The sequence below is a fragment of the Coregonus clupeaformis genome, chromosome 19 (genome assembly GCF_020615455.1).
Source record: "Coregonus clupeaformis isolate EN_2021a chromosome 19, ASM2061545v1, whole genome shotgun sequence".
In the NCBI taxonomy this organism is placed as follows: domain Eukaryota; kingdom Metazoa; phylum Chordata; class Actinopteri; order Salmoniformes; family Salmonidae; genus Coregonus; species Coregonus clupeaformis.
Genome location: NC_059210.1, coordinates 55,932,396 through 55,952,568, shown reverse-complemented (window position 1 = coordinate 55,952,568; position 20,173 = coordinate 55,932,396). Strand labels below are relative to the sequence as shown.

The following is a 20,173-nucleotide window of genomic DNA, read 5'->3' as shown; positions in this document are numbered from 1 at the left end:
TGTGTTAACTATTGTGTGTTTGCGTGAGTGAAAACATCAACCACTCCTAAAGCCAGCTTAACCATGACAGCACCATGGTCAATCCTGTTCCATGTACTGTGCTCTGACGACAGGGGATGGAGGGCTGGGAATGACTGCACCAAGACACTGAATTTCATATTAATTTGTTCAACACAAGTTGTGTCCAAGAGAGATACAAGGTTTAAGATTGAAATATCAAACATGAAAGACATGACTACTTGATTTCATCTGACACTGTGAGCCTATTAAAATCAAAAGGAAAATGAGTTTTGTCTTGAATCAATTTATGCTCTCATTCCCAACTCCCCCAGTCTATCAGTAACTAACTTCACAGGGACTGCCTTTCTTCAGCTACCCTGTCCTCAGCCCTCTGTTGTGCCAGGTGCCGCTTGTCCCCTCTGCTGGCCAAAACTGCCCACCCAGCACTGCCTTGCCATTCCGCTGTAACCCCATAGCGTGCCTACCTTGTACAGTATAGATTTACAAAGCTTAACATGCCAGCCCTGCCACAGACAATCAAGAGGCAACATGCTAACAACATTCCCACTAAGGGAAACATATCTTCCTCTGTTAGTTGCCGTACAATGTGAATCCAAAAATAAAATATACACTGTAGACCTCAGGTGTCGAGTACAAAAATTACATATTTTTTTTACAGGGCACTCAAGTCTGGAGCGTGAAATGTGAACACTTGATCCAAGTGAAAAAGTATTAGTGGAGTTCTGTTAAACTGGAAACTGGTTGTCCAGCTTTGTGTTCACTGGTTAGTGGATTCCCACAGCTTACTTGGTCAATATCAGAACTGTAAAGATGCACACAACTCACTACACACTGCTGCTTAGCCAAGTGTAAATACAACCATGTGTGGTCTGGGGTGGTAAACAACAGCAAGTTGTGTGGGTAAGAAGATGTGTGGGTGAGACAAATGACAAATGGTTTTGTTCCTCGTTCCATTGAAAACAAATGTACAAGGATGCTTTCATGTATGCAAACTAGCTGAAAGAATGTACAAAGGGAAACTAAGTATTTGGAAAGTACAGTACGGCTGTAAAATCCCCAATTTAGCACTTTACCTATATGTACAGTTTGAGACCAGAATACATCATTTAAACTGCATCGTTGTGGTTTTGTACACATGAACAAGTTAATAAAATGGTTCTTCCTTACATAATTGTATTACTCTTACATTTATTTTAATTTAAATGTATATCCCTGCATCATCATCATAGGATATCTATGCATACAACAAACCAAAAGGCATTTAACAAAACTAACATGGTCTTTAAAACAAAAAGTGGATTTATCCCTTTTGAGGAAGCCATGTATTGTTACAAAACTGTTTTGGGAAAAAAAACTATTAAAAAAAATAAACTTCAAGCACAATGTATGTGGAAGTGAAAACAGCAGACGATGCATGACACTTCTCTATCCCTTTGCAGTATCAGAGCTGGTAAAATAAAGCACTCAAGTTTCCAAATCCAGTGGCAAACACTTTCAGAATCACATCTTTTCAAAAAAATAATTTGAATGTTCTATATTTACTGAGTAGCTTGTTAAGAAAATGAATGTGCCCCTGAACTAAACGGCACACTCACTATTGATTGGTAATCAAGCATCCGTCCAGAGTGGAGAGTCCGTAGAGTTTGGGGTCTGTTTTGAAGTCACCTGGCCACGGTAGGGTTTATGAACTGAACTGCTGTGTTGAACAGGTTACGGAGCAGCAGGGGGGCGTGCTCACACACCCCCTTCACCAGGGTCAGAGTGAGGGCCATGATCACCTTCTCCTGGGGTAGATGGTCCAGCACAGGGCCGAGGCCCTGCTTCTTCACCCACTCCACTTCCAGGGCTAGGTGGTGCTTCCACAGCTGAGGAACACACACAGGCATCAGACCTTTGACATACTTATGGATTGATCTTATACCCATTACTAGATAATACTTTATAACCCCTGTGGTTTCAATTCACAGCAGGAACACCATGATTTACATACATTTCTAGACATAGACATTCTATATATACACTGAACAAAAATCTAAACTTAACATGCAACAATTAACGGTTTTACAGAGTTATAGTTCATATAAGGGAATCAGTCAATTGAAATGAATTAATTAGGCCCTAATATATGGATTTCACATGAGTGGGCAAGGGAGCAGCCACCCACTGGAGAACCAGGCCCAGCCAATGAGTTTCCCCCCCACAAAAGTGCTTTATTACAGACAGAAATACTCCTCAGTTTCATCAGCTCTCTAGGTGGCTGGTCTCAGACTATCCCAAGAAGAAGCCGGATGTGGAGGTCCTGGACTGACGTGGTCTATGGTTGTGAGGCCGGTTGGACGTACTGCCAAATTCTCTAAAACGATGTTGGAGGAGGCTTATGGTAGAGAAATTAACATTCAATGCTCTGGTGCACATTCCTGCAGTCAGCATGCCAATTGCACGCTCCCTCAAAACTTGAGACATCTGTGGCATTGTGTTGTGTGACAAACTGCACATTTTAGAGAGGCCTTTTATTATCCCCAGCACAAGGTGCACCTGTGTAATGATCATGCTGTTTAGTATTTATTTAGTATTTATTAGGATCCCTATTAGCCGCTGCAAAAGCATCAGCTACTCTTCCTGGGGTCCACATGAAACATGACATAATACAGAACATTATTAGTCAAGGACTGAAATACATCAATTTAAAATGTCACACATAGCCTACACATTAGTACATACACACAATATCTAGGTCTAATACATAATACAGTGCAAATTACAATACAATATATATAAAATGGCTGTGTCTCTTCACAGCCCCTTTGTGGGGTAAGGTGTTCTTTTATGTTTTTTTAAATGTGTTTTATTGCTAGCTTGAGTTACCTGTGGTGGCAGAGTTCCATGTAGTCATGGCTCTATTTAATACATTTACATTTTAGTCATTTAGCAGACGCTCTTATCCAGAGCGACTTACAGTTAGTGAGTGCATACATTTTCATACTGGCCCCCCTGGCCCCCCGTGGGAATCGAACCCACAACCCTGCCGTTGCAAGCGCCATGCTCTACCAACTGAGCTACAACTGCGTTTCCCAGCCTCTGTTCTGGACCTGGGGACTGTGAACAGAACTCTGGTTGCATGTTTTTTGTTGTACCGATGAGTGTTCGAACTGTGTGCCAACTGCTTGAACAGACAGTTCGGTATCTTCAACACATCAATACCTCGCACAAAGACCAATAGTGATCCAGTCAATTTCTCCTCAACTTTGAGCCAGGAGAGACTTATGCATGTTACTGACACTTTCCCTCTGTGTACATCTAAGTGCGATACGTGCTGCTTTGTTCTGGACGAACTGCAATTTACCTATGTCCTTCTTTGCCGCACATGACCACACAGCTGGGCAGTAGTCCAGGTGCGACAAAACTAGGGCCTGTAGGACCTGTCTGGTCGACTGAGATGTCAAGAAGGCAGAGCAACGCCCTATCATGGACAGACCTTTTCCCATTTTAGCAACCATTGAGTCTATATGTTTTAACCATGAAAGCATGCTATCTAGGGTTACACCCAGCAGTTTAGTCTCCTCAACTTGCTCAATAACCACATTATTCAATAATAGATCTAAACGAGGTTTAGCATTGAGCGAGTGATTTGTCCCAAAAATAATGCTTTTAGTTTTTGAGTTATTTAGCACCAGCCTATTGCTAGTTCCCCATTCTAAACCTGACTGGAGCTCTGTGTTATTTATTTGACTGTTGAGTCGACAGCGTACATACACACACAGGCTTTATTCAAGGTCAGTGGAAGGTGATTTGTAAAAACAGAAAACAATAATGCCCCTAGCCGGCTGCCCTGCAATACACCACACTCAACTGAATTTGCATGAGAGGCGCTTCCATTAACGAAAACCCTCTGTGTTCTATTAGATATGTAACTTTCAATCAATCCATAATAAGGCAGAGGATGCAAATCCATGACACATACGTTTTTTCAGCAATAGGTTATGATCAATTACATTAAAAGCTGCACTGAAGTCTAACAAAACAGCTCCCACAATCTTCTTACTATCAATTTCTTTCAGCCAATCATCAGTAGTTTGTGTCAGTGCTGAGAATTATGCACCCTTCCCTATACGCATGCTGAAAGTTTATTGTTAATTTGTTTTCTGTAAAATAACTTTGTATTTGATCAAACAATTTTTTCCAAAAGTTGGCTAAGCACTTCTAAAAGGCTGATTGGTCGGCTGTTTGAACCATTAAAGGGTGCTCTGCTATTCTTGGGTAGTGAAATGACCTTTGCCTCCCTCCATGTCTGAGGGCACACACCGTCTTCTAGGCTTAAATTGAAGATGTGGCAGACAGGAGTCACAATGTATTCCGCCACCATCCTCAGCAATTTACCATCCAGGTTGTCGGTACCGGGTGGTTTGTCCTTATAGATAGCAACAATTATTTCACCTCTTCCACACCCACTTTGTGGAACTCAAAACTACAGTGGTTGTCTTTCATTATCTGGTAGATTATGCATGAATTTGGCGCTTGTAACGCCAGGGTAGTGGGTTCGATTCCCGGGACCACCCATACCTAAACATGTATGCACGCATGACTGTAAGTCGCTTTGGATAAAAGCGTCTGCTAAATGGCATATTATTATTATTATTATTATTATGAAGGCTCAGCATTTGTTTTTTGCATGTCATACACTAAGGGAAAAAAGTATTTGATCCCCTGCTGATTTTGTACGTTTGCCCTCTGAAAAGGAATGATCAGTCTATAATTTTAATGGTAGGTTTATTTGAACAGTGAGAGACAGAATAACAACAAAAATATCCAGAAAAACGCATGTCAAAAATGTTATACAGTGGGGAAAAAAAGTATTTAGTCAGCCACCAATTGTGCAAGTTCTCCCACTTAAAAAGATGAGAGAGGCCTGTAATTTTCATCATAGGTACACGTCAACTATGACAGACAAAATGAGGGAAAAAATCCAGAAAATCACATTGTAGGATTTTTAATGAATTTATTTGCAAATTATGGTGGAAAATAAGTATTTGGTCACCTACAAACAAGCAAGATTTCTGGCTCTCACAGACCTGTAACTTCTTCTTTAAGAGGCTCCTCTGTCCTCCACTCGTTACCTGTATTAATGGCACCTGTTTGAACTTGTTATCAGTATAAAAGACACCTGTCCACAACCTCAAACAGTCACACTCCAAACTCCACTATGGCCAAGACCAAAGAGCTGTCAAAGGACACCAGAAACAAAATTGTAGACCTGCACCAGGCTGGGAAGACTGAATCTGCAATAGGTAAGCAGCTTGGTTTGAAGAAATCAACTGTGGGAGCAATTATTAGGAAATGGAAGACATACAAGACCACTGATAATCTCCCTCGATCTGGGGCTCCACGGAAGATCTCACCCTGTGGGGTCAAAATGATCACAAGAACGGTGAGCAAAAATCCCAGAACCACACGGGGGACCTAGTGAATGACCTGCAGAGAGCTGGGACCAAAGTAACAAAGCCTACCATCAGTAACACACTACGCTGCCAGGGACTCAAATCCTGCAGTACAGACGTGTCCCCCTGCTTAAGCCAGTACATGTCCAGGCCCGTCTGAAGTTTGCTAGAGTGCATTTGGATGATCCAGAAGAGGATTGGGAGAATGTCAGATGAAACCAAAATATAACTTTTTTGGTAAAAACTCAACTCGTCGTGTTTGGAGGACAAAGAATGCTGAGTTGCATCCAAAGAACACCATACCTACTGTGAAGCATGGGGGTGGAAACATCATGCTTTGGGGCTGTTTTTCTGCAAAGGGACCAGGACGACTGATCCGTGTAAAGGAAAGAATGAATGGGGCCATGTATCATGAGATTTTGAGTGAAAACCTCCTTCCATCAGCAAGGGCATTGAAGATGAAACGTGGCTGGGTCTTTCAGCATGACAATGATCCCAAACACACCGCCCGGGCAACGAAGGAGTGGCTTCGTAAGAAGCATTTCAAGGTCCTGGAGTGGCCTAGCCAGTCTCCAGATCTCAAACCCATAGAAAATCTTTGGCGGGAGTTGAAAGTCCGTATTGCCCAGCGACAGCCCCAAAACATCACTGCTCTAGAGGAGATCTGCATGGAGGAATGGGCCAAAATACCAGCAACAGTGTGTGAAAACCTTGTGAAGACTTACAGAAAACGTTTGACCTGTGCCATTGCCAACAAAGGGTATATAACAAAGTATTAAGAAACTTTTGTTATTGACCAAATACTTATTTTCCACCATAATTTGCAAATAAATTCATTAAAAATCCTACAATGTGATTTTCTGGATTTTTTTCCTCATTTTCTCTGTCATAGTTGACGTGTACCTATGATGAAAATTACAGGCCTCTCTCATATTTTTAAGTGGGAGAACTTGCACAATTGGTGGCTGACTAAATACTTTTTTCCCCACTGTAAATTGATTTGCATTTTATTGAGGGAAATAATTATTTGACCCCCTCTCAATCAGAAAGATTTCTGGCTCCCAGGTGTCTTTTATACAGGTAACGAGCTGAGATTAGGAGCACACTCTTAAAGGGAGCTCCTAATCTCAGCTTGTTACCTGTATAAAAGACACCTGTCCACAGAAGCAATCAATCAATCAGATTCCAAACTCTCCACCATGGCCAAGACCAAAGAGCTCTCCAAGGATGTCAGAGACAAGATTGTAGACCTACACAAGGCTGGAATGGGCAACAAGACCATCGCCAAGCAGCTTGGTGAGAAGGTGACAACAGTTGGTGCGATTATTCGCAAATGGAAGAAACACAAAAGAACTGTCAATCTCCCTCGGCCTGGGGCTCCATGCAAGATCTCACCTCGTGGAGTTGCAATGATCATGAGAATGGTGAGGAATCAGCCCAGAACTACACAGGAGGATCTTGTCAATGATCTCAAGGCAGCTGGGACCATAGTCACCAAGAAAACAATTGGTAACACACTACGCCATGAAGGACTGAAATCCTGCAGCGCCCGCAAGGTCCCCCTGCTCAAGAAAGCACATATACATGCCCGTCTGAAGTTAGCCAATGAACATCTGAATGATTCAGAGGAGAACTGGGTGAAAGTGTTGTGGTCAGATGAGACCAAAATGGAGCTCTTTGGCATTAACTCAACTCGCCGTATTTGGAGGAGGAGGAATGCTGCCTATGACCCCAAGAACACCATCCCCACCGTCAAACATGGAGGTGGAAACATTATGCTTTGGGGGTGTTTTTCTGCTAAGGGGACAGGACAACTTCACCGCATCAAAGGGTCGATGGACGGGGCCATATACCGTCAAATCTTGGGTGAGAACCTCCTTCCCTCAGCCAGGGCATTGAAAATGGGTCGTGGATGGGTATTCCAGCATGACAATGACCCAAAACACACGGCCAAGGCAACAAAGGAGTGGCTCAAGAAGAGGCACATTAAGGTCCTGGAGTGGCCTAGCCAGTATCCAGACCTTAATCCCATAGAAAATTTGTGGAGGGAGCTGAAGGTTTGAGTTGCCAAACGTCAGCCTCGAAACCTTAATGACTTGGAGAAGATCTGCAAAGAGGAGTGGGACAAAATCCCTCCTGAGATGTGTGCAACCCTGGTGGCCAACTACAAGAAACGTCTGACCTCTGTGATTGCCAACAAGGGTTTTGCCACCAAGTACTAAGTCATGTTTTGCAGAGGGGTCAAATACTTATTTCCCTCATTAAAATGCAAATCAATGTATAACATTTTTGACATGCGTTTTCCTGGATTTTTTTGTTGTTATTCTGTCTCTCACTGTTCAAATAAACCTACCATTAAAATTATAGACTGATCATGTCTTTGTCAGTGGGCAAACGTACAAAATCAGCAGGGGATCAAATACTTTTTTCCCTCACTGTACCTAAGTATGCTAATCTTGTCAACAAAAAAGTTATTAAAGTGGTTGGCAATATCAAAGGGTTTTGTTATGAACAAGCCATCTGCCTCAATGAAGGATGGAGTCGAGTTTGCTTTCTTGCCTAGAATTTCATTTAAAGTACTCCAGAGCTTCTTACTATCATTCTTTATATAATTTATCTTTGTTCCACAGTATAGTTTCTTATTTTTGTTTAGTTACGTGATTTCTCAATTCACTGTATGTTTTCCAGTCTGCTGTTTTGTCAGACTTACTTGCTATTCCCTTTGCCTCATCCCTCTCAACCATACCATTTTTCAATTAATAATCTATCCAGGGGGATTTGCCAGCTTCTTGATAGGCCACACCTGTCAGGTGGATGGATTATCTTGGCAAAGGAGAAATGCTCACTAACAGGGATGTAAACAAATTTGTGCACAAAATGTGAGAGAAATAAGCTTTTTGTGCATATGGAAAAATTCTGGGATCTTTTATCTTCAGCTCATGAATCATTGGACCAACACTTTACATGTTGCACTTATATATTTGTTCAGTATAGTTCTGAGCAATCCAAGTAACCAGGATTCCAGAAACCTACCCCAATGGAATACTTCTGCAGTTTCTTGGTCAGATTCTCAGCAGCCTGGGCCACCACATTACGCTCAAGCTGATCAGCTATTTCAATCAGCCCTGCAGCGACACCCCTCAGGGCTTCTTCTTCGGCAGGGTTATCTGGAGGGCAAAGAACATGTTAGTCAAAATCATATTGAATATGAACAGTTATAAAGTATCCACATTTTGATGTCAACACAGTACAATTTTCAATCACTTACACTTTCACAACAATGGTTCAATGCAGATGTGCCAGATCCCTGTCACATAGTACAGTAAAGCTGAGATGTTCAGCAGTACATATACTGCCCCTTTTGTAATATCCCTTTCATATACAGACAAAAATCCCACTATTTTACCATGCCAGCTTTTTTATACAGTACCAGTCAAAGGTTTGGACACACCTACTCATTCAAGGGTTTTTCTTAATTTCTAAAAAAAAATTACATTGTAGAATAATAGTGAAGACATCAAAACTATGAAATAACACATATGGAATCATAGTAACATAGTATAAAATATATTTTATATTTGAGATTCTTCAAATAGCCACCCTTTGCCTTGATGACAGCTTTGCACACGCTTTACATTCTCTCAACCAGCTTCACCTGGAATGCTTTTCCAACAGTCTTGAAGGAGTTCCCACATATGCTGAGCACTTGTTGTCTGCTTTTCCTTCACTCTGCCGTCCGACTCATCCCAAACCATCTCAATTTGGTTGAAGTCGGGGGATTGTGGAGTCCAGGTCATCTGATGCAGCACTCCATCACTCTCCTTTTTGGTAAAATAGCCCTTACACAGCCTGGAGGTGTGTTGGGTCATTGTCCTGTTGAAAAACAAATGATAGTCCCACCAAACCAGATGGGATGGCGTATCGCTGCAGAAGGCTGTTGTAGCCATGCTGGTTAAGTGTGCCTTGAATTCTAAATAAATCACAGACAGTGTCACCAGCAAAGCACCCCCACACCATAACACCTCCTCCTCCATGCTTTATGGTGGGAACTACACATGCGGAGATCATCCGTTCACCCACACCGCGTCTCACAAAGACACCGGTCTAATGTCCATTTCTCGTGTTTCTTGGCCCAAGCAGGTCTCTTCTTCTTATTGGTGTCCTTTAGCGTTGTGCCAGTAACCGAAAGGTTGCTGGTTCTAATCCCCGAGCCGACTAGGTGAAAAATCTGTCGATGTGCCCTTGAGCAAGGCACTTAACTCTAATTGATCCTGTAAGTCGCTCTGGATAAGAGCGTCTGCTAAATGACTAAAATGTAAAATGTAAAAATGTAGTAGTAGTTTCTTTGCAGCAATTCGACCATGAAGGCCTGATTCACACAGTCCCCTCTGAACAGTTGATGTTGAGATGTGTCTGTTACTTGAACTCTGTGAAGCATTTATTTGGGCTGCAATTTCTGAGGCTGGTAACTCTAATGAACTTATCCTCTGCAACAGAGGTAACTCTGGGTCTTCCATTCCTGTGGCGGTTCTCATGAGAGCCAGTTTCATCATAGCGCTTGATGGTTTCTGCGACTGCAATTGAAGAAACTTTCAAAGTTCTTGAAATGTTTCGTATTGACTGACCTTCATGTCTTAAAGTAATGATGGACTGTCGTTTCTCTTCGCTTATTTGAGCTGTTCTTGCCATAATATGGACTTGGTCTTTTACCAAATAGGGCTATCTTCTGTATACCCCCCCTAACTTGTCACAGCACAACTGATTGGCTCAAACGCATTAAGAAGGAAATAAATTCCACAAATGAACTGTTAAGGAGGCACACCTGTTAATTGAAATGCATTCCAGGTGACTACCTCATGAAGCTGGTTGAGAGAATGCCAAGAGTGTGCAAAGCTGTCATCAAGGCAAAGGGTGGCTATTTGAAGAATCTCAAATATAAAATATATATTTGATTTAACACTTTTTTGGTTACTACATGATTCCATATGTGTTATTTCATAGTTTTGATGTCTTCACTATTATTCTACAATGTAAAAAAATTGTAAAAATAAAGAAAAACCCTTGAATGAGTAGGTGTGTCCAAACTTTTGACTGGTAGTGTATATCTGAAAGGCGTAGGGGGTAAAAATCATGGGGCAATTCCACAGTAACAGAATGCTGGAACTCAGATTTTTCACTTTAAAATGTATGCCAAACAAAAACCAATGACTGCAAAGTTAAACAAACCATACAAGTAATCCTTGTGCATAGAGTTGTATGGTTTGTTTAACTTTGTAATCATTGTTTTTTTTTGGCATAGTCTCAGAATCATTATTTTACAGTGGAATTGCCCCATGGTAAATTAAAACCCACATAAAGACCTAGTCATGATTCCTGTATTTTCACAGACCCTGTAACCAAAATACAGGTATCGGATCTGTGTGAATGGTTCTCTGCTTTTTTGTAGGTCAATTCATTAACACTTCCATTTTTTAAAGGCCCTGTGCAGTCCAAAATCATTTTTTCCTGTTTTTTGTATTACATTTACATTTTAGTCATTTAGCAGACGCTCTTATCCAGAGCGACTTACAGTTAGTGAGTGCATACATTATTTTTTATACTGGCCCCCCGTGGGAATCGAACCCACAACCCTGCCGTTGCAAACGCCATGCTCTACCAACTGAGCTACATCCCTGCCGGCCATTCCCTCCCCTACCCTGGACAACGCTGGGCCAATTGTGCGCCGCCCCATGGGTCTCCCGGTCGCGGCCGGCTACGACAGAGCCTGGATACGAACCAGGATCTCTAGTGGCACAGCTAGCACTGCGATGCAGTGCCTTAGACCACTGCGCCACTGTATCATATTGTACAACAGCTGATGAAACTAACACTATAAAATAGTGATTTTTTTAAATCTGTGTTATTTCCTGATAATTGCTGGTTGAAAATACAATCTACACAGGACCTTCTAATCAGCAGGTTTGCATGGGCGGGGGTTTCGGCTTTCCATGGTGACATCTCCATGTGGTAAATTGGTTAATAGACCAATAACAAAGAGAGTTCCAAAGCTCTCTGCCATTAACAGCTAGTTTCCCCCTCCCCACTCAGACCACTCACAGACAGTCCTAGCTAAATCCTTGCTAGAGAAATCGTATTTTAAAAAAAAATGCTATTTCTGCCCATTTTAATGCAAATCTATCTGCAACTTCTTAATTAGAAATGTTCAGTTAAGAAAACTGTAGCTATTTGAATACATTAATGATAGAATAACACTATTTTACCAAGATAGTCAGAACACTATCAAATACATTAAGAAATGTATTATGATCATCAGCTGAATTACTGTCACTGAACAACGATGTGACAACAATTTACTTTAAGCTTTCTGACAGTGTTGTTTTTGCTTGAATGCCATTATTGCTGGCTTGACTAGCCTGCCGTAGACCATACATAGAGTGAGATGGCAAAGACGTGTTCTGATTGTTCCGTCTGTATTTGTTCAGGCTTGTGATTGGATTGCAGATAGGACCAAGTTCAAATTGGTTTATACAGATAGAACTTTCTAGTTTTTCATTTTTTTGACTTAAAGATGCACTATTCAGAAATCACTCCGCCATTTCCTGGTTGCTAAAATTCTAATAGTACTTCACAGATCAAATATATGTGACTAACTCATTTTTGACAAAAATGTCAGATATAACCTTATAGTCCCAAGGTTTCGACTTGTCAAAACTAAGCGAATGTGACTGATGAAATTTCAATCATACAGTAAAAGAAAAACGAAGTAAACCAACCAACCCACCGGGCCATGCCAGCGCAACCTGAGGCTCAAGCCCCTCCAGTAAGATCCTGCTGCTGCTGCAGAAGTGTCCATCTGTCTGAAGCTCGCCCTCCTCGTGGATGTCAATACCCAGACCATTGCCGTTTATGTCCTGGGAAAGCTTCAGCTCCCGGCCCAATGAGTCCAACTCTCTCCGGAACTCCGCATTGCTGCAGATCTGCTGCTGAAGGAAAGTCAGAAAGACCAGGGGAGTGCACTGAACATCCCCACAGTCCATCGCTGTTCTGCTACAGGGAAAAACATAAGCTAGCCATTGCAATTTCATCAGATATGAACTAGCTATAAAGTTGTCTATAAACGCATTTTTACCCAAGTATTTACTAGCTAGCTGAATGTTACCAGTAGGACAGTCAGCAAACTAAGTACTAAACCGGCAGAAGCTCGCTACTTTCCATTCAATGGAGTGCGAACAAAACATGTCTAGCTAGCTAACGTTAGATAGCTATTAAACGTAACTTTTGCCCGTGTTGATGCTAACAAATAGCAATAAACTCAATGCTAACATATTTGCTCTGTTCACTCACCGTGTAAAAACAGTAAATATATTGGGTGGTAAAGTTTAGCTTGCTTATTACAACTTGTAATAGCTAGCAACACAAGCTGATTGACACCGCCGAGTCTGCGTTGTTCTCCACACGCAAGCGGTCAGTTTGGGGAAATTGGGGGTTCGGTTTGGTACATTCCCCGCATTGGGCGGATTCGATTATGCTGAGTCGCGGGGTACCGGCTCTTGGCCGTGACATAAACGAGCAGAAGCGGTGAGGGAGGCGCGCCTTTCTCAAATCGAACAGTAATCTGCGCGGCTCGGTCATTTGTTAACAAGGCAGCATTGTGCATCATCCAGAAACATACATCTCTTTTCCATAAAATAAATGTTTGTATTTTCTATTTTTAATTGGGAAGGCAGATAAAGCGTTTTTATCAAACGCAATCACTTTTGCATGGGAAACCACAGAATCCTACTAATTATTACACGTGCTTAATTAAGTCACTTTTGTTTTGAGGCGACATCGCAGTGGGCTTTAAACCAGGCACCTGGCTCACGCCGGGAGGCCGCCCGGTTCTAAATCGAATGCCCTCAGTTTTCAGCGGACGCAAAACACGCCTACACCGGGGCCCAGGCGGGAGTAACGGAACTCCCTTATTGTAGCTACTGAAGTGTGTTGATGGTGTGCTATTTCTAGGAAGAGCCAAAGTAATTTCGAAGGATATGTCGCAATTTGTTTGTAGAATACTCCATTGAAATGGGCTACCTATTAAATAGGGCAAAACGTGATTGTGAACCATTCCAGCCCTGCTGATAATGCTTTCTGAATCCTAGACCAAATTGCATACAGGCCATCCTCAGATCAATAATACCAGGCTTTATTCAACAAGAATGTATATATGCATGCTGTAATATAAAGTTACAAATGACCTAAACACACGAAATAGCTGCTCCAAAAACAAGGACTTACAGTAGCATACAATACTTCTCCCATTTCATGACCTGCGCTGGCCAATTAACAAAACTGGATGTTAGTGAGAGGATGATGTAACCCAAGTTGTTTTGAATCTTCCATAAGCACACATGCACTCTGTGATATACTTGTGTGTGGGTTTCCCCTTTTAGCCCAGTGCTGTGACTGCAAGATAAGGAGGTAAAGTCATGCTAGGAGTCAGGACCAAACCTTTTCCTGAGCAAAATGTAACAAATTGAGCTCAATTGTACAATAAAGCAAAAACAATGTGTATGCAATTGCAAATATGGGAAAGTGTAATGAGTGAATGCTATATCCCTGCATTTAATGTTGAATGAAATTTGAGGTCAAATATAAAATACTGACCCCAAACAAGGGTTTTGGTCTAATCACAGAGTTAACAATCTATGGTGGTTTACTGTCAGAGAGAAATTAACATTTGCATATATGAGTAATAACCATGCATGTGGCAACCCCTTGCAATAAAATCTGTCCTGCCACCAGTTATATTAGCTCAGTTCTGTACCAATAGATAAACTCAGTCTAATCCTCTGGAAAGTCCCACAGTTAATGTGGTTTCCGTAATTCCGATGCCCTGTGATAAACCATTCAAGTGTGACTTCATAGAAAAAGACACATGATGTAAAGCAGCTAAACTGCATTTGTTTCTAGTGTCCTTATGGTGAAATACTCTTTAGATGTTTTAGTGGTCTACACTTTCAAAGCAAGGCAAACATCTTACAAAGAACTCCAGCCTGAGGGCCATTTCATGACTTTAAAAGTTTATTTGCATTGTAAAAAGCAACAAATCATTGCTGTTGATAAAACATTGCTCACTTGGCATTGCACTCACTGGTGTCTGCAGCAGTTCTCAATGGCCCAAATTATGGCACACTAAAACATACTCCACAGAAGTTAAACACTGATAAAAGGCAGAAGCACTACACAAGGAATTAATGGAGCGTTGCATCAAATCCTTCCCGCTTTGATATAAATTAGTCTAAAATACTGTGATTCAACTACACTGACGCACAAAATAAACCACCACAGGCTCTTCTTGGTAACCTTTTACCTTGCTGCTCACCAACATACATTTAGCCAGTGTAAGAGGTCCCTTGAGTCAGGGGCAACTCCAAGACTTTGCAGCGAGGAGAGTCAGTGTTCTGGTACTTCCAATAAGGCCCAGCATGTGATCACCTTTCACACTCCATACCCTGGGCAGCCGAAGCTCATGGACCGGGCAGCATTCCTACCGACCAGCCTCCGCCCAGCTTTGGGCAAGGACCCTGTATTAATGGGCTGCTGTAGCCCAGGGGGAAAGGCTTGCTGTGGGGACAGTGCTGCCAAACGAGCCTCCTGCAGCTCTCTGTGGAGGAATCGACAAGAGGGTGTTTACGTACATGGAATCATTCACTTACTTTAATAATACAATTTGAAAGCATAAATGATTACTTTAGTCTCTTTCATACTTTATGTACCCCAGCCTTATTGATCAATTAAATATATAACAATCAGCATGATTTGTGCCACAGGGGTGAAATGCATTTTTTTCTGTTTCATATTAAACTGCACCCCCTAGTGGAGAATTCTGTCCAGTTCAACCAACTTCTATGCAAATGACATCATCGCTCCCCTCACTTTTCCAGCATGGCTGTCCTGAACTTCTCCACGTTGAGCTCTCTGCGTAGTTGAGCAGCCAGGTTCCCAGTCCTCTCCTTCCTCAAAACAGGGTGTCTGCATAGAGCTGACGCAGAGGGTCGTTGAGATGGCTCCGGATCCAGCAGAGTCTGACAGAGACACAAAGAGAGCTTACTCCCAACAAGCTGCTAATATAGCAATGCCAAGAGATAAACCTTGGGACGACATTTGTTGTTATTTGTATATCTAGAATGAAAGGCAATCAGTGTGTTGACTTAGCTTTGTGTGGTACTGGTTAATATCTGTCCCTTCCTAAGCTGTGAATACCTTGTACCTCTGCACATTGATCTGGTACTCCCTGTACATAGCTCCATTCTTCTGTATTTTATTCCTTGCGTTAGGCCTTATTGTTTAACTATAAAATAGTAACTGAGGAGGTGTGGTATATGGCCAATATATCACGGCTAAGGTGCCTGGATACTGCCCTTAGCCGTGGTATATTGGCCATAAACCACAAACCCCTGAGGTGCCTTATTGCTATTATAAACTGGTTACAAAAGTAATTAGAGCAGTAAAAACACATGTTTTGTCATACCCATGGTATACGGTCTGATATACCATGCTGTCAGCCAATCAACATTCAGGGCTCGAACCACCCAGTTTATAATATGATTTGTAAAACTCTGCATCATTGGGAAAGATTCGTAAGGAATTATTTCACTGTAAAGTCTACACCAGCTGCATTCGGCACATGATAAACACAATTTGATTTGATTTTGAAAGTACAGAAAATATATCCAGCTGGCATTTCATAAGACCCTTCATTGAGCACATACAAATCATGCCAAGAAGTAAAAAACAAAAGATGGTGTAAAAGTAAGACAAAGGTATAAGAGTGCAGACATGACCAAAACAAGTACAGTTAAGTAAAGTATGAGTACATATGGTACCTGAATGAGGCTTCTGAAAGCAGGGGAGAGCTCCTGGGGCAGGCTGGGTAACTGTGCCTGTCTGAGACTGTGCCACTCATCTCCGTTCTGAGGGAGAGGGGGCGCCCCTGCTGCCAGCAGCACAGTCAGGCCTTGTGAAAATATGTCTGCCTTAGGCAGATTGCTGTAGTCCTGGACAGCAGGGAGAATCATGGGATAGAAGGTATATATTCAAACAAACAAAAGTAGTCTGAATAGATCCACAACTTTTACTGTACCTCATGCAGGACCTCGCTGGCGAGGAAGCGGCTGTCCCCCTCCTCTACTTGTGGGCTGTTGATGGATGTCACATGGCCCAGATCACCTGCGGAGACAAACAGAAATCACAGATGGTATGTCCATAATGCAGTGCAGAGTGCACCAAAGCTAGTAGAGAAAACATGAGTGGATATTAAGTGAAAAACAACAATTACCAATTTTATAAACTACCCCTGTTGAAGGGCCTCCGTCCTCTTCCTCCTCACTCTCACCCACTCCACCTGTGCTTGAGCATTGGCAGATGAAGATATTACCTACAAACAAGAGCGGGGTGAGAAACAGTGGAGGTGAGAAGCATACATTGATGTGAATAAGTAAAGAGAGAAGAGGAGACTCACTGGGTTTAATGTCCAGGTGCACAAGGCCAGAGCTGTGAATATACTTGAGACCCATGGAGACGTGAAGAAGTAGATCCCTCAACTCCGGCTCTAGAAACAGCTCTCCACGTGCCTCCTTCTCTACTATGGCATCGTGGAGACTCCCACCTGCATTGTTCACAACACAGTACATTGAGAAGCGCAAAGAAATTCATGACAAGTCTCATACATCAATCCAGACATTTTGCTGACCAACCCCCCCACGCCAATATTCAGTCATTTAGATTCAATTTTTATTTAGTCACATGCACAGGGTCGCAGATGTAGTTGCAGTGTACAGTGAAATACTTAAGCTCCGAGCTCCAACAGTGCAGGTGGGAATGAAACAAAAAATATATATCCACAGTCTACCATCACAATACTCGTTCTGTATGATCATGTGATCATCTTCAGCCCATGCTGAATAATAGCGGACGACATGGGGGTGATGTCCAAGTACAGCATGTGCATACACCTCCTTTAAGGCCAGCTGCCTGGGGACGAAAGGGGACATCATTACGTATTTTCAAACCACATCCATTACATACTGTAAATAATAAAGTAGAACATCTCAACGACCCTCTGCATTTGATTTGATTATCTGTAGATCAGGGGTGTCAAACTCATTCCATAGTGGGCCTAGTGTCTGCGGGTTTTTGGTTTTTCCTCTCAATTAAGACTTAGACAACCAGGTGAGGGGAGATCTTTACTAATTAGTGACCTTAAAATTCATCAATCAAGTACAAGGGAGGATAAAAACCCGCAGACACTCGGCCCTCCGTGGAATGAGTTTTTCACGTGCTGTAGATGATCTGTTTCCGATTCTCACACTGATCATAAGGCCCAGGCTATTCTTAAACAATGTGAGGCCGGTAGTGTTGACTCACTCATTGGCAGACCCTGCGAGTGGTCGGCGAGAGCGCTTGATGGCGTACAAGCAGCCGTCCAGCCTCTTCACACACTTGCACACCACTCCAAACTCCCCCGCACCGATGCGTCCAAGCTCCAGAAATTCACTCTCATACCTAGACAGCATGAAAGCCTGGACAGCCTGTCTCTGCACAGACAGATGGAGGACAAAACCAGGAAGTGGGAGAGTGAATGGCAGAGTATTAGGAGGGCCAGAGGAACAGTGGAAGTGTCCAAAAGTGATGAGCTTAGTGACTAAATGAGCCGTAGACAGGCAGGGGAGAGAGAGAGCCAACTGTTCAACCAATGGACAAAAATAGTTTGTACCTTGGACGGGAGAAATGCTTCATCATCCTCCTCTGATGACGTATGGCTCGGTTTCATTCTAAAAGAGGAGATGACAATAACTTCACAAACCCACTCAGTCTCAGAACACTGTAGGTACTCAGATAGCACATGGTAGCAAGGCCATTAAACAATCACCAAAACACAGAAAACAATCCAATTCACAATCACAACCCTTAGTTGGGTTACCTGAATCCATAGTCATCATTGTCTTCATCATCGTGGTCACTCCTCCGACTCTTCCTCTTGTAGTGCTCTCTGGTCCTGCGGAAAGTGTCGGGGGTGAAGGGGTTCACGTTGACAGAGGGCATGCGGCTGCACTGAGCAGGGTCAGTGGAAGTGGTGAAGCGCAGGGCCCTCTGACTGCGGCATATCTTGGTGCTAGAACTGGGCAGAGTCGACTTGGACAGCAGACTCTTGGGTTTAGAGGGATGTGGAGAAATAAATCCTTTTGACCTGTAAAAATGCACTGAATTCCAAGATTTTACATTGGTGGTAGCTACACATTGTAATGTAATATGTGATGATTTTTCCACCACTTGAAATAAGCATGATCACATGAATAGCTTCAGATGAAAGAAATCAAGAAAGCAATCCATGAGGGCATGATCCTCTGTAGTAAGTTGATAGAGCATGGAGTTTGCAACGCCAGGATAGTGGGTTCGATTCCCGGGACTACCATACATAAAATGTATGCACACATGACTAAGTCGCTTTGGATAAAAGCATCTGCTAAATGGCATATATTATACATATGATAAATGTCTACACACCTTGGGAGTACTGGGGGAGTCACAGAGCCTCAGTTTCCTCCAGGCGGCATAGGGAATGGGGGTGGTCGGTGAAACTGGGATGGATGGGGATATGGTGATGCTCCTGGTGCGATGACGCTGCACTATGGGAGTCCTGCACACAGAGTTGGGACTTAGGATCTGAGGAGTTCTGGAGCTCCATTCATCCAAACTGCTGTCACTACCCTCCTCTTCTTCTCCACAGCTTGAGAAGTCCAAGTTTTGCACCGTCCAGTCACTTCCCATAGCCATCCCTGACTCAAGGAGTTCTAGAAGAGAGGCATTGATATTGAAGTGATTCTTCCATGATGTAACACCAAGGGATAGCCTAGTGCAAATGACTTGTTCCTTACCTTGAAACCAATATGGAGAAGAAGGCTGCTTCAAGGTAACACATTTATTTTAGAAAATTAGTTAAACTATCCTTTAACAGAAATGATCTAAAACACCTGACTCCCTTGTAGTTCTCACACGGTTACATGCATGGCCTACTAACAAATTAATGTTTGGGAATGGGAGACAGGCGCTTGGATCATACACAGTTCCAATAGTGCTACATTTATAATGTATTCCTTACTTTTAGATATTTTCCAATTGTTTAAAAGTTTGAATGAATACTCTTCTGAATTACTTACGATCAAGTTGCCAACCAGACCAACAGGCTTGAATTTCGCAGAGTATGTTAATAAGCAGATTCTATTTAAACTATTTAGATACGTCAGCTATCAAGTTGGCCTCTTTACTGCATCCTATTGGCTGAATGTAATGTCTGTCATAAATAAACACACCTTATTTTAAAGGTACAGTAGTATGAACATTTTGATCATAAACAATTTATTTTGTGATCCTAAATAATGCATAGAATTACATAATGTATGTGTCCTATTAATGAACATATTTCTCAACAATTAAAACAATTTATGGACTCATCAACAACACAACTTCGGGCCAGCCTATCATTAGATTTCAAATGTTACAAATGTAACATTCATGAAAAGCAAGGGAGCTTCATGAACACACTTTATCACAAATAACGGTATGTAAAATAGGTCACCTATCAAAATTGATCAATCCACGTGAGCGGAAGTGTGTGACATCATCACTAAAACACTGTGCGCTGGCGCTGGCAGAATACTATTTATCGGTGCATG

At 42.3% G+C, this 20,173-nt stretch overlaps 2 protein-coding genes across 3 annotated transcripts; both read right to left on the bottom strand.

The window, feature by feature from the left end:
• Positions 1 to 1,045: 1,045 nt before the first annotated feature.
• On the bottom strand, positions 1,046 to 12,903 carry bida (BH3 interacting domain death agonist). Of its 2 annotated transcripts, none has more exons than XM_041838159.1 (4): positions 12,801 to 12,903; positions 12,238 to 12,503; positions 8,490 to 8,623; positions 1,046 to 1,886 (listed from the first exon to the last, which is right to left on the bottom strand). In XM_041838159.1, exons 2-4 carry the CDS (start codon positions 12,491 to 12,493, stop codon positions 1,683 to 1,685), a joined length of 594 nt encoding a protein of 197 aa, XP_041694093.1. In that variant the 5' UTR covers positions 12,494 to 12,503; positions 12,801 to 12,903; the 3' UTR covers positions 1,046 to 1,682. The 2 variants fall into 2 exon arrangements, with proteins under 2 accessions (XP_041694093.1, XP_041694094.1); XM_041838160.1 differs by having other exon boundaries at positions 12,238 to 12,500.
• Positions 12,904 to 14,501: 1,598 nt separating this feature from the next.
• On the bottom strand, positions 14,502 to 20,070 carry wee2 (WEE2 oocyte meiosis inhibiting kinase). Its single transcript, XM_041838157.2, has 12 exons — positions 19,658 to 20,070; positions 19,005 to 19,291; positions 18,421 to 18,647; positions 18,214 to 18,271; positions 17,865 to 18,034; positions 17,350 to 17,471; positions 16,960 to 17,106; positions 16,777 to 16,875; positions 16,582 to 16,667; positions 16,325 to 16,495; positions 15,375 to 15,523; positions 14,502 to 15,102 (listed from the first exon to the last, which is right to left on the bottom strand). The coding sequence occupies exons 2-12, from the start codon at positions 19,272 to 19,274 to the stop codon at positions 14,937 to 14,939; spliced, it is 1,665 nt and encodes a 554-aa protein (XP_041694091.1). The 5' UTR covers positions 19,275 to 19,291; positions 19,658 to 20,070; the 3' UTR covers positions 14,502 to 14,936.
• Positions 20,071 to 20,173: the final 103 nt, after the last annotated feature.